Source organism: Alexandromys fortis, unplaced genomic scaffold, assembly GCF_014885135.2.
Source record: "Alexandromys fortis isolate MF-2015 unplaced genomic scaffold, M_Fortis_MF-2015_v1.1 scaffold_27, whole genome shotgun sequence".
Lineage (NCBI taxonomy): Eukaryota > Metazoa > Chordata > Mammalia > Rodentia > Cricetidae > Alexandromys > Alexandromys fortis.
Genome location: NW_026067952.1, coordinates 8,563,062 through 8,576,770, shown reverse-complemented (window position 1 = coordinate 8,576,770; position 13,709 = coordinate 8,563,062). Strand labels below are relative to the sequence as shown.

The window sequence follows — 13,709 nt, the reverse complement described above, 5'->3', positions numbered from 1 at the left end:
CTGTATGTATGTCTGTGCACAGTGTGTGTTCAGTACCCATGGAAACCAAGAGACGGCATCAGATTTCCTGGGACTGGAGTTACAGTTGGTTGTGAGCTGCCATATTGGTGCTGGGAATTGAACCCTGGTTCTCTTAATACATGTAAATGAGTTCTCTTAATCGGTGAGCCATTTCTCTGGCCCCAGCCTTTTCCCACTTGTACAGTTAGAATGGTGCCCGTGATGGACTTGAGTGTTCTCACATCAGTTAATACAAGCAGGGCACTCCCTGCCCTCCTGACAGACATGTCCACAGGCTGGCCTGATCTAGACCGTCCCTCATCGCGCGGATCTTTCTTCCCAGGTGACTGTAGAGTGTGTCAAGGTAACCATTTTAGGAGGAGTCTGACTTGCCTCTGGTTCTCTCCCTTGTGGGCCAGTTGCACAGATCATCTCTGTTGTCTTTTCCTTCCTTCTTTCTCTCTTAAAAATTATAAACTGAAAAACTGACCTAAATAGGTTTAGTTGTAGTGAAAAGTATAATCACCCCGCCTGGGACTCCTTGATAACTGGCAGCTGTGAACTGCTCATTGCTACTTTGCATTGTTTTTCTTTTCTTTCTGATATTATAATATACTTACATCATTCCCCCTCCCCTTTCTTTCTCTTAACCCTCCCATTTACCTTCCTTGCTCTCTTCCAAATTCATGACATTTTTTTCATTGTTACATGCATCTTTGTATATTCACATGTATTTTTAGTATAATCTGTTTAGTCTGTATTAATTTTTAAAAATTTTATGTGGTGTTTGAGGGAGTCAGATCCATTGGAGTGGAACTTGAGTTACTGATAGTTGTGAGCTGACATGTGGTTGCTGGGAATTGAACCAAGGTCGTCTGGAAGAGCAACCAGTGCTCTTAACCACTAAACCATCTCTCCAGCGCCAATATGTGTATTCTTAATTGAGAGGAAGAGGATGTTATTGGGCTAAGGAGGCCTGGGGTGAGGACCACTTTGTGGAGTGAGCAGCATAGGGTGTGGCTTACCTAGCATTTTCATCTGGAGGCCCAAGGATGCCCAAGTTGCTATGTCTATAGGTGACAGACTTAATGTCAAGCTGTCTAGATGTATAATGCTGCCTACAGGTCACCTGCTCAGATCTCACTTGGGTGGGTGGCTCAGCCTGTAGATGAGACACCGATGTCTGCAACATGGAAGTGGCAGAGAGGCTGGAGGCTGATCAGGTAGTTGCCTTGATTGGTTTAGCTGCCCTGTTTGTAGAAGCTCGACTAGGGGAGCAGGTACATCCATAGGGGGTGTGGTTGCAAAGTCTTCCTTTTCCCTTTATCACATTCTTCTACTTGAGTCCGTCCACACGACAGTAGCTAGGCTGGCGGACAGTTCCCCTGTTTTGTTGTTATTGTTTCGTCAGAGGTCTGATAACTTGTAGAGAGATTAATTTCTCTTTTCCGTCAGTTCTGGTGAGGGATTCTGAGTCCTCTGAGGTCAGATTCCCACATTGGACCAGTTTGCAGAGACCAATCTTGTTAGGTTGGGTAGGGATTGGGGAGGGCATGGATGTGGATGCTGGGAGCTATCTAGTGTGGGCCAGGTGAGAGCAGCTCCCAGGACAGCAAGCTGAAGTGAGCTGGCAGGTGGCCCAGCAAAGGCCTCCATCATCTTCATTTACTCTCACAGACTGACCCCCTTTCCTCTCCATCATGTCATTGTGACCCCACCTCTTGAACCTCACTCAGGTTTTCCAGGTGAGGGGCTTGCTCACTTCCTGTCTCCTTGATTCTGCCTCAGGATTCATGCGCTCTTGAGAAATGGGTTATTGGCCTTTTAAGGAGAAAATTTATTATTACTGTTTGTTTATGTATATGGGCATTATATATATATATATATGTGTGTGTATATGTATATACACACGCACACACACACCATTTGTATGCTTACTGCCTATGGCGATCAGGAAAGGGCATCAGCCTCCTGTAACTGGAGTTACAGATACCATGTGGGTACTGGGAATTGAACCTGGGTCCTCTGGAAGACTTAACCATGGCGCCATCTCTCTAGCCTGAGTTTTTGGGTTTTATCTGTACATTCCTAGTGAAGGTACCAGATAAAAATCTTAAGGACACAGACTTTGTGTCTCTCAGTAAATGGGAAGTGTTTTTTTTTTTTTTTTTTTTTTTTTTTTTAAAGAATCCTGGTCAACAATTCCAGTAGCCTGGGACCAGCCATCCATATCATCCATTGAAGCTGTCAATGGCCTTACCTCTCTCTGTTCAGTGTGTCCTGGTGGTATCTGTGACCGGCAAGCCCTTCTTAAAGTCCTTCTCCTGCAGCCCTGCTGTCCCCAGTCTTCCTGCTTCCTCACTCACTTCCTTCTTGGGGTATCAAATCTCCCCTCTTTCCTCAAGGCTGTCCACTCCTTCCATGGTCCCCGGTCAGCTGACACTGGGTGTTGGTGATAGTCTTGACTGTGTTGCTTATGTCCACCTTTGCTGACCCTGAACTGCCTGGAATGTTTAAACCTGGCCCTAGCGATTCTGTCCAGTTCTGTCCCAACCTCTTCTCATAGTCATAGTAATTGAGCCCAAGATATCCATTGATGAAGATGTTTCTTCATTGTTTAAGAAGAAATCAGCACTGTTCCGTCCGGTGTCAGCATGCATGTGCACACGATTGGAGAAGACACTGTTCATGCTATCAGATGGCCTGAAATCTATTGGGAAGTTATAGTAAATATGTATCAGAGACACACCTATTGTGCAAGAGGGAACCCTTTATGAATTGACAACCTTGTGCCAGCAAACGTGTGCTCTCCAGATTAGGGCTGTCCACCAGCCTGGTTTAACCTGTACCAAACCTAGTTAGACCTCATTTTCAGCTAAATAAAATACAGAGGGTGGGAATAAAGTAATACCACAGCTACATGACAGCTTAGGGTCATTAAATTTTAACCCTTATTTTTAATCAGACCTTTAGAATCAGTCATTGAAATTTTCCCTGCAGTTTCAATAAGAGAAGAATAAATTTCACTGGATGTGATGAAACACACCTATAATTTCAGCATTCTGGAGCCAGAGGCAGGAGGATCCTGATTTTGAGTCCAGCCTGGTCTGCATAGAGTTTCAGATCTGTCTGAACTGAGTATCAAGACCCTGTCTCCACAAAGCTGGCCTTTGGGAAGATGGCCTGGTAGAGCTGTAAAAGAAAGAAAATTGTGACTTCAGAAAACCACTTTGTGCGATGTGCTGGCACACATATATAATCCACTCAAGAAGTGGAGGCAGGGGGTCCGGAGTTCAAGGCCAGCCTCAGCTATGTAGTGAGTTTGAGGCTAGCCGAGCTACGTGGGGTCCTGTCTCTAAAATAAAATAAACTGTTCTGCCGCATGTAGTCTTCATTGCACTATCCCAGTTTCCTCTGCCAGTTTTATATTTTCTTTCTGTGGATTACTGTGATCAACCTTTGAGATAAATGTGGATAATATTTATGTATACATTTATTTTTAGAAATTTCGAGATTTCTTTAACCAGAATGAAACCAGTGACCAAGCCAGGGATACCTGTGTGACCCTGACAGTGGAAGGGCGGACATTTCCAGTGGATATCTTTTACCTACAAAGGTCTGGTAATGCTTGCTTCTTGGTGATGATGATACGGGACCTTGTCTGTCATGCAGAAGAATAGGGAGTGTCATCGCCTGCAGCTTGGTAAGGGGTATTGTGCAGTGTCTGTTATCCATAGAATGCTCTGGAAGCTGGACCAGCATTACTGCTGAATTTAGTCTTGACTCTCCTGAGCAAATGTAACACACATCTGTGGCCATTAGCTCAGTTGGGGAGAGTGAAGTAGTAGGCTAAGGGTAGGTGGGTTGTCAGTCTTCTGAGCGAGAGTTCCCAAGGTGCCATCAGTAAGGGAGGCACTGCTCAGTCCTGCCTTTTGGTTGTCTTCATCCTTAGCAAGGTCATCTTATTAGCAGGGGGCCATCTTAGTTGCTGTGCCTAGTTTCTGGGCCTGGTCCAGTGCCTGATAAATGCAGAGAGTTGTAAACTTCATCTTCGAGTCCTTCCAGCTGGAGGGAAGGTCTGCTATTTCTGTTCACTCGGCCCTTGGGTTCTGGCCAGGGGAAGATGGGTGTGCTGTGCTGACTGGTTTATGTCAGTTTGACATAAACTAAGGTCATCAGAGGGGGGAACCTCAGTAGAGAAAATTCCTTCCTAAACTTGGGCTGTAGACAGCCTCTAGGTGGTTTCTTAATTAGTGATTGATTGGGAGAGGGCCCAGGTGAGGCCACTCATGGGTTGGTGGTCCTGGGTTCTGTGAGAAAGCAGGCTGAACAAGCCATAGGGAGAAGTAAGTAAACTGTATTCCTCCATGGCCTCTGTATCAGCTCCTGCCTCCAGATTCCTACCCTGTTTGAGTTCCTGTCCTGATTTCCTTCCTTGATGAACAGTGCTGTGGAAGTGTAAGCCAGATAAACCTTTTCCTCCCCAACTTGCTTTTTGTCATGTTGTTTCATCATGGCAAGAGAAATCCTAACTTGGACAAGGGCTGGCCTGGCCCAATTTCCAGAACATTCTATCTTCCAGAATGTTCTTTATTTCTTAGCAAATATAGCTGAAACAATTGTCTGCATGTAATTATGTATAGAAGTGCTGCACTTAATATTGTTTCTTCTTTCTTGTGCTGGGGATTGAACCTAGGACTTTACATATGTTAGGCAAATGCTGTATTATTGAGATACAGCCTCAGTTCTTGATTGCTGCACTTGGGAAAAAAAGGACATTTGTTTTACTTATCCATATGCTAATTACCTGCTGGGATGGCCCAAACTAACCCTGATGAGGTTTGGCTGCCAAGTTATTGGTAATTGGAGCTGTGAGTAATGAATGAGCTTGTTCCAGTGATGAGCTTTTTCCTCATCTGTTTTTTCTAGTCCTGTTCCAGATTATATCAAGGCAACTGTGGACACAGTGGTGAAAATTCACCAGACAGAGGGAGATGGAGATATACTAGCCTTCCTTACTGGCCAGGTAACTCTACCCAGTCTCTCTGAGTAGACATGTTAAGGCAGTGCCAGAATTAACATGGAGCCCTGTTCTTGCTGTCTGCGTAGACATGTTAAGTCAGTACCAGAGTTAACAGAGCCCTGTTCTTAGCCGTTTGTTTCTTTTCTTCTCTTTTTCTTGTTAAATTACACACAGATGTTTTGCCTGCATGCTTGGTGCTTTAGGTGGTCAGAAAATGGTGTGAGGTACTCTGGAATTGGAGTTACTGATGGTTGTGAGCTGCCCTGTGAGTGCTGGGAATTAAGCATAGGTCCTCTGGAAAAGCAGCCCGTGTTTTTAGTTACTGCCATCTCTCCAGCTCCTTGTGTCAGGTTTAATTGCATTTCATAGTGGCTAAAGTGCATAAAAAAATTGTTGGTTTGATGTCATTGTCTACCATCTAGATTTGTCAGGGGGTCATTAGTGCCTCTCTATTCTGTTCATATAAGGTTAATTGCATTTTAAAATTTAAATTTTATTTTACGTGTATGTGTGTTAGCCTTTGTGTATGTATATGTACTATGTGGGTGCATGTGCCCATGGAGGACACGAGGGTTTGGATCTATAGGAACTGGAGTTTCAGGTGATTGTGATCTGTCTGTGGTGGTAACTGAACACAGGTCCTCTAAAAGAGCAGCAAGTGCTCTTAATCTCTGAACCATCTTTCTTGCCCTGAGGTTTTAAATATATTAGCTGATTTCAGAATAAGTCAGGTTTTACATCAAAGGGGCTGTTTTGTTTGCCAGTATTGGATGTTGCACTAGGTACATTGTTCATTTTGCTATCCCAACCTGTGGTCAAAAAGTTGGGCACCCTTTCCCAAGTGACCTAACATTAGGAGTGGGTCCTTTAATTTGGACATCTTTCCTGCTCATTCTGCAGGCAGCTAGTGACCACATAGTGGAAAACAGCCAAATAAGCTGGAACACTCTTACGGTTGTAGTTCTGCTCAGAACTAGCTCCAGCCACAGCCTTTTCCACTGCCAGACATTTCCCATAGTTAGTAATCTTTTCTCAGGAATGCTTACCATGACGTCATAAGCTGCAGCTTGTCCGTCTGCACAGAATGTTCAGCATGCCTGTGCACATGGAATGCTCTGTTTGCCTTAGTCCATAAAAGCTGTGTATGAATAGTCATTTAAAAATTATGTGTAGATCTATGTGTAGTGAGTGCAGATGCCTGTGTGGAGGCCTGAAGAGGGCATTGGATTTCCTGGAGCTGGAGTCAGGCAGAGTGAGCTGCCTGACATGGGTCATGGGAACAAAATCCGGTCCTCTGCAAGAGCTGTACAGGCTTTACCACTAGCCAGCTCTCCAGTTCCTTATTGTTTCTATTTATAGGAACTTGTCTATTAGTTACAGAAGGTTTAGTCCTATTAATTGTACAGTTACAGGGTTTTATTCTTTTGATACTGTTATTTGGTAGCATTGGCTTTAATGTCATCCTGAGTGGGCCATGGTAGCACAGCAGCTGCTGAAAGTGGCAGAGTTAAAGCCTGGATGCCAGCATTTGTTCCTTCAGTGTGTTAGCATGACCAGCTTCTTTGGTTTCTGGTTCCGTGTTTAGGAAGAAGTAGAAACTGTTGTATCCATGCTAATCGAGCAGGCGCGGGCGCTGGCTCGCACTGGGATGAAGAAACACCTCCGGGTTCTCCCCATGTATGCAGGACTGCCTTCTTTTGAACAGATGAAGGTGTTTGAAAGGGTGTCACACAGCGTCAGAAAGGTGAGACTCCTGTTGCTCAGTGGTGCTTGCAGCCATTTGTAATCACACTGCCTCCCCTTTGTCATGTCCTGCTAAGATGCTTTTAGTATATGTATGTATTAGTGTGTGTTCATGTGTGTGTGTATATGAGCATTCATGTGTGTAAGCATGGACGTGTGCCACAGTGCATATGTTGAGGTCAGAGGGCAGCCTTGATTGAGACAGGGTCTCTTGCTTGCTGCTGTGTCTGCCAGGCTAGGTGGCCCACAGATGCTGGGGTTTTCCTCTCTCTGCCTCCTCTCACTGTGTTAGTTCTGGGATGACAGGCACATGCTATCCTTCCAGGTTTTGTGTGGGTTCTGGAGACTTAGGGCCTCACACTGGCACAGCTGGCATTTTACCCTCTGAGCCATCTCCCCAGACCATTTTATTTTTATAGTTTATTTTTATTTTGTGTGCATTGGTGTTTTGCCTGCCTGTGTGGCTGTGGGAGGGTGTCAGATCTTTGAGTTATAGACAGTTGTGAACTGCCATGTGGCTGCTGGGACTTGAACCCGGGTCCTTTGGAAGAGCAGTCAGTGCTCTTAACCGCTGAGCCATCTCTCCAGTTCCCCACCTGTTTTATTTTTTCAGTTGAAGTGAACTTTGCTAGACAGGACTTGTCTTTCAAATCTGAGGTCCATGTTTCTATACAGTAGGTCTAAAAGTCCGGAGTAGGTAGTGTGGTGTGAGGTTTCTAACCCTGCTCAGAGAAGTTTTGGCCACTCTGACGGTAATTACCAGAGCAGCTTACTTCTTGGAGCTTTTCTTTGTCTGCCTAATACTTTTCTCAACACATTATTACCTTAGCCTCAGAGACTGTCATGGTGGATTGTGGTCAGTCAGAACAAGATAAAGTTACTAACAGTGGTTCCTAATCCAGTTTGCCTTTAGAACCAAGTTTAAATCAGTTAAATGTTTAGCCCTGAAATTGGGTTGAGGATGGGTGTGGTGGCAAGAAGCATTGGATGGGAGGAACCAGGAGCCTGATTTCTGCCCCTCCTCCTTTCTCCTTCCCTAGATGTGGAGGTCATGGCAGGTGGCTCAGGGTGAAGCAGGTGTGAGGGACGGTGTGGGTCTAAGGACCCACTCCCAGCTTCAGACGTTTTGGGAGGGAACAGTCTGAACCCGCCCAGTCATGCACGAACTACACTCTGCCAGTCTACAGGCTGGGGTTTCACCCTTGAGTTGCTTTATGTCTTGCCCTAAGTTATTTAGCTTCAGATCTCAGATTTCCTAGCTGTAAAACATGTAATTAAACATTTTTATTACATTTATTTATGTGGTGTGGGGCAGGGCACATATGTGTCATGCACATATGGACGTCAAAGTATACTTATGGGAGTCAATTATTTTCTCTTACTATGTTGGTTCCAGGGATTGAACTCAGGTCCTCAGGTTTGACAATAGGTACCCTTACCCACTGCACCATCTTCCCTGCCTCAGCAATAGCTTATACTATAAGCGATACAGTAGTTTATGCCATAAGTATAAGCTTATACTATAAACTTGGTTAGTATAAAATTGTAACCCTCTACTATATAAAAGTAGGAATATTTTCATGAAATGGTTTTATAAAATGTGAAGTGCTTGAAAAAGGTTGTGTGTGTTTTATATATCTGTTCCCAGCTGCATCAAACCTGGCAGGGAGAGCTGGCCGGTATGCACAGTAGCCAGACTGCTGCACTGCACTGTAGCAGAGACTCCCCCGCACCCTGTCGCCCACGTTCCTTGCACAGTGGCTGTGTTGGCACTATCTCCTTCCTGCGTCACTTCTCTCTGGGTCCCTATAGGATTGGCCAGTTCTGTTAGTAGGTCTCAGCTCACGTTCATCTTTCTGGGATGTTTTCTCTGGACAGCAATGTGAAGGGGAAACTTTGTTATACTATATAATGTGTAATATATACTATGTAGCATATAATGGCTGTCCTTTCTCCCCAGTACCTGCTGCTTTCTGAAGTTAACTGCCTGATAGAGGTGCTTCTGCTGTAGACACACGGGAGCGTAAACTCTTAATCGGTGCTTGGTCAAATGTGGAGCCTTAGAGATAGTTGTGTGAACAAGTAGACAATGTTTCTATACAGTAGGTGTGAAAGTCCAAGGTTGTGTGCCTTGTGAGGCTTTGTACAAGATGGCTGTTTGGTTGCATAAGAGAGAAAACAGGCATTAAGAACTTACCATGTGCTCAGTGTTAGGTTCTAATCTCTTTATGTTTGGATCTTCTCCCCTCGACAACCCTGGGGGAGGCGGTGGCCACACTGTGTAGATGAGGAAGGAGAGCTTGGGAGCTTGAGGGAGCTGTGTATGTTATAGAACTGCATCATTTCTACCTGGCGTGGTGACTCCTTAATTCCTCCCTCACAGCATAGTGTTTGAAATATCAAAATATCTTAGGGTTTCTAAGTTTATTTAAATTGGAAAGAACCAACCAGCTTTCTTTCTCTTTTTGGTAGGTGATTGTGGCTACCAATGTGGCAGAAACTTCCATCACAATCAGTGGCATTGTGTATGTGATTGACTGTGGCTTTATGAAGCTTCGCGCCTACAACCCCAGGACAGCTATTGAATGCTTGGTGGTGGTACCAGTGTCTCAGGCGTCAGCCAACCAGAGAGCAGGACGTGGTGGGCGCAACCGCTCCGGAAAGTGTTACCGTCTCTATACAGGTGTGGATGGTGTTTCTTAACAACTTTGGATTTTCTTATAGTAGCCTGGGCTTTGGAGCACAGGGCAGAACTTACCATAAAATCCAGCTCTCCCTCCTGGGTGTCCCCACCGCTTCCTTCAGAGGCTGGCTCATTGACCCCACACCTGCCTACCTCCTCTCTTCTGACCTGGTGTTGGGCCCCTGTCAGAACCCAGCACAGGCTTTGTACTTCAAGCGCTGTCTTCCTCACTTCCCCTCTGTTTAATGTGCTGTGCTCTTACCCCGAGACTCCCGAATCCAGTGGCACCTCACATCAATCCCCATTTGTCTTTGCTGAGTTGCTGAGAGTCATTCACAGACAACAGATCATTGGCTCACTCTCATCGTGAGCCATGCTAGGTTCTGAGGGCACAGAGTGGAATTCTGGTAGGCAGGCCTGCCTGGCCCCTAAGCAGCTTTCCTTTCGGCCTGCTGACGCTGGGGAGCACATGTACTGTGATGCTCCAGAGCTGCTGGTCTCTATGTCTCTTTCACTGGGAGTGGTACTGAGACCCCACCACACGCCTGCCTCTGCACACACCTTCCGAGCGTCCAGATGGAATTTTCAGGTCATTAATTCCCTCCTCTATCCAGTATCTACCTACAGTTTGCTTAAGAATCTGAGGGCTAAGGACCGCCATGTATTTCTTTCTTTTCCTGTTACCATCATCCTTATACAGACATTGATGTATATCTGCGCCACCCCCCCCCCCTTTCTTCTGTGGGGTATGGAACTGAGGACCTCACTACCCTTGAGCCTCACACCTAGGCCTCCTTTATTTCAGCACGTCATCAGGGCCTAGGGACCTAGGGCTCAGTAAGCCATGGGTGGCTCCATTGTGGGTGGTATGGTGGTAGAGGCAGACCCAGGAAAAGATCACCATGCCCTGGAGTGAGAAGTGACTGAAGCTGAGCGGGTGCTTTCTCCCCTGCGGAGCATTTCACAGCCCAGGCAGTGTTTGAGCCTGGTCTTATTGGCAGCCCAGGCTGTCCAAGTGGAGCGCTGGGGCTCTGGACACTGGTTTTAGAACACCAGGATAGGGAATGGGACGACTGAGTCCATTCATCATTTACGCTGCTTCTCTTAGGCTCTAAGTGTTGGTGGTGCTGGGTATAAGTGTGCGTGGACATGAGACATGCAGAGAAACCTTTAATTCTTTGAAGAATTGCATAGTTGTGGGTATTAGGAATTGTGTGTTTAACTTTTAAAGGAACTCAAGTTTTATTTATTTATTTTTGAGGCAGGGTCTCTCTTTGTAACTCAGGCTGGCCTCAGATTTGGAGATCTCCCTACCTTTGCCTCACAAGTGCTGGGATTTAAAGATTAAATGGTGTACCACCATTCCCAACAACTAAAGTTTTTATTTTTTGTTCTATATAATTTTTTTTGCCTGCATGTATGTCTGTGCGCCACATGTGTGCCTGGTATCTGAGGAGGTCAGAAGAGGGTGCTGCATGTCCTAGAATTGGAATTGCAGATGATGCTGACCTGCCATGTGGGTGCTGGGGAGCTGAACCTGGGTCCCCTGCAAATGCAGTCAGTGCTCATAACCACTGAGCCATCTCTCCAGCTCCAGCTCAAATCATGTTTAAAGCTGAAATGGCTACGCGCATCTCACGTGTCAAGGAAATCATGTGCTAGGACATGGACTAAAGCTGGACGGGTGGATTTGGGTGAAAGCTCACTGAATCCTCAGCCCTAGCTGCCGTGCATGGGTGTGGTTGGGAAGGGCCCGGAGCAGTACCAGTGTGTTAGTGCCCAGCCTTTACATTCTTGGCTGAGTTTTCAGATGGTGCAGCTCTTCCTCAGATCACTTCGTTTTCTAGAACCTTCCCGGACTTTTCCTTAGCTCCCCTGTTCTCACATTCTAGTGGGTTCTCTCAGCTGTACTCTGTTCTTAGACGTGCCTGCTGTTTCCCACTTCCACCACTTCCACCTTCCATGCCTTAGGCTTGTCTGCCTTTGCCCAGCAGATCCTCCTGATGCTCATGGCAGCCCTGCTGGAACTTTCCCCAGTCTCTGCTTTCCTCCTTCCTGAGCCTCCATGCTCCCATGGGAGAAGCACCTGCTCCTTGTAGGGCTTGTTTTCTGGTCTTGATCCAGGCCCTTCCTACCTCTGACACTCCTCGGGGCACTGCCTGTGGCTCAGGCCTTTACAGCTTCCAAGTACCATCACAGCTTCCGAGTGCCATCGCAGCTTCATCTCTGGGCATCTTCTCAGTAGGGCCTTGGCCGGTGGTGCTCTCGGGGAATGTGATTGTCCCGGTAACAGAACTGTATCCACAATGTTCTTAAAACTAAAGAATTTCCTTTCCTTCTATTGTCTGCCATCTAGAACCTTCCAGCTAGACCCGTGTGTTTGGCAATTCATGTATGTAGTCCGTGGCCTTTCTGAATGTACACAAATTCATGTATGTAGTCCGTGGCCTTTCTGAATGTACACAAAAAAGGATTTTATGCCTTCCTTTCTCACCACCCTTTGTTCTGGTTTTTAGAAAGTCTTCCCCTGATTCCCTGCTCTCTCCCCTCCACCCCCATCTCTCTGCCTTGGGGTGCTTTCTCCTGTTTGAGGTCATCTTATGTTCCTGTGGGACATGCAAGTACAGGATTCTGGGTGTGATGCTGCATTTGGCTGCTGGATTTAAAAGCTAGGTTTGTACAATTTCTGCTCTTTGTAATTAGGTCCTTTGTCAGATTCCGGTGGCAGTTTTGGTGATTTATTTTTACATTGTTCTTTGCTTATTTGTGCTGTTCTTGCTTTCTTGACATACTCTACCCTAAGCAGAGTTTATAGTACTGGGCCTGATAGTGATTATGCAGATGCTTGCTGTTTTGGTTTAGTACTTCACTGATAAAAAGACATTTGAAAAGTATCATTCTGTCATTCTGAAGTAAAATAACGTGTCCCCCCCTTTGTTTTGTTTTTCAAGATAGGTTTCTCTGTGTAGCCCTGGCTGTCTTGGAACTCACTGTGTAGACCAGGCTGGCCTCGAACAGAGATCCATGTGCCTCTGCCTCCTGAGTGCTGAGATTAAAGGTGTGTGCCATCACCGCCTAGCCAAGTAACATGCTTTTTAAAGGGGGATATTTTCAAATATAAATATTTGAAATATAAATATAAAGTATACACACACATATATAAAGATATATATGTATATATATATTCAATTTTTTTTGCAATATGTTTTTGAATAGAATGATCCTTCCTAGACATAAAAGCAACTTTGTGCCTTAGTGTTGTGTGTCTGGCCCCAGAACCACAGGGCTCTTGCTCGAGGCAGAGAAGGAAGACTGCTGGCATATGGGGGCATCTGAGTTCACCTTTGATCCGTTTCTGATTTCCTGTTCGTAGAGGATGCCTTTGACCAGCTACCTCAGTCCACCGTCCCTGAGATGCAGCGCAGCAATTTGGCCCCTGTCATCCTGCAGCTGAAAGCCCTAGGGATCGACAATGTCCTCAGGTTCCACTTCATGTCGGTAAGTCCTGCTTCTGGCTGAGGAGCTCATGAGGCTATGGTCTGAAGACACTGATTGGGCACGCCATCTTCTTTCTTCCCCACTCTGCTAAAACACCACGTGCCACTTGGTCCTGTGTGGGGTGTGGGGCAAACCTGGCGGCCAGGAGAGCCAGAGAAATCCAGAGTTCCTCTTCCTCTGTTGCTCCTGTCCTTTCTTCTGGGGGAGAGACAAGTCAATGAGAGTCACGGGGCAGCTTGACTAGTGCTCAGGGAGACAATGGAAGGGGCCTCCAGCCCTGCTCCTCCTGAATGAGCTGTCACCAGACCCCGAGGGTGTGAATGGGCCTGGCTGTAGAGTACCAAGGCTGAGGGAGCTCAAGGCTTTGGGAGAGACTCTGGCTCATGGTATCTCCGGTGATTTCCTCAGGAAGGTGTCGGAGTGGAATTGTTGGTCCTCTGTGGACTCCTGATGCATGGCTGCCTGGCTCTGCTAAGGTCTGAGCAGCATGGCAGCTTGACTGGGTGCTCCCATTCCACCACTGCTCTCTCTTGGTGCACAGATGTAGTGGTGGCTGAGTGGGAAAGGTGTTATATCCATCCTTCTTGTTATTTCTCATGTGGGAGATTTTTTTTTAAACCTTATTGGTCACTTATTTTTTTTATCCTTTTTTTAACCTTTCAAACAATCTTATTTTACATACCAACCTTAGTTCCCTCTTCCTCCCATCTTCCCACTCCCTCACCTTATTGATCTCTGTATATTTCATAGAATTTTTGGAGC

The 13,709-nt window shown here is 46.0% G+C and overlaps 1 protein-coding gene across 2 annotated transcripts in view; it reads left to right on the top strand.

The window, feature by feature from the left end:
• Dhx35 (DEAH-box helicase 35) overlaps positions 1–13,709 on the top strand; it is a 60,743-nt gene that overhangs the window by 29,283 nt on the left and 17,751 nt on the right. For both annotated transcript variants that reach the window (XM_050151214.1, XM_050151216.1), the window contains 5 exons: positions 3,504–3,616; positions 4,930–5,026; positions 6,609–6,767; positions 9,239–9,449; positions 12,823–12,947. In XM_050151214.1, coding sequence (XP_050007171.1) covers positions 3,504–3,616; positions 4,930–5,026; positions 6,609–6,767; positions 9,239–9,449; positions 12,823–12,947 — 705 coding nt within the window. The remainder of the gene's footprint in view (positions 1–3,503; positions 3,617–4,929; positions 5,027–6,608; positions 6,768–9,238; positions 9,450–12,822; positions 12,948–13,709) is intronic.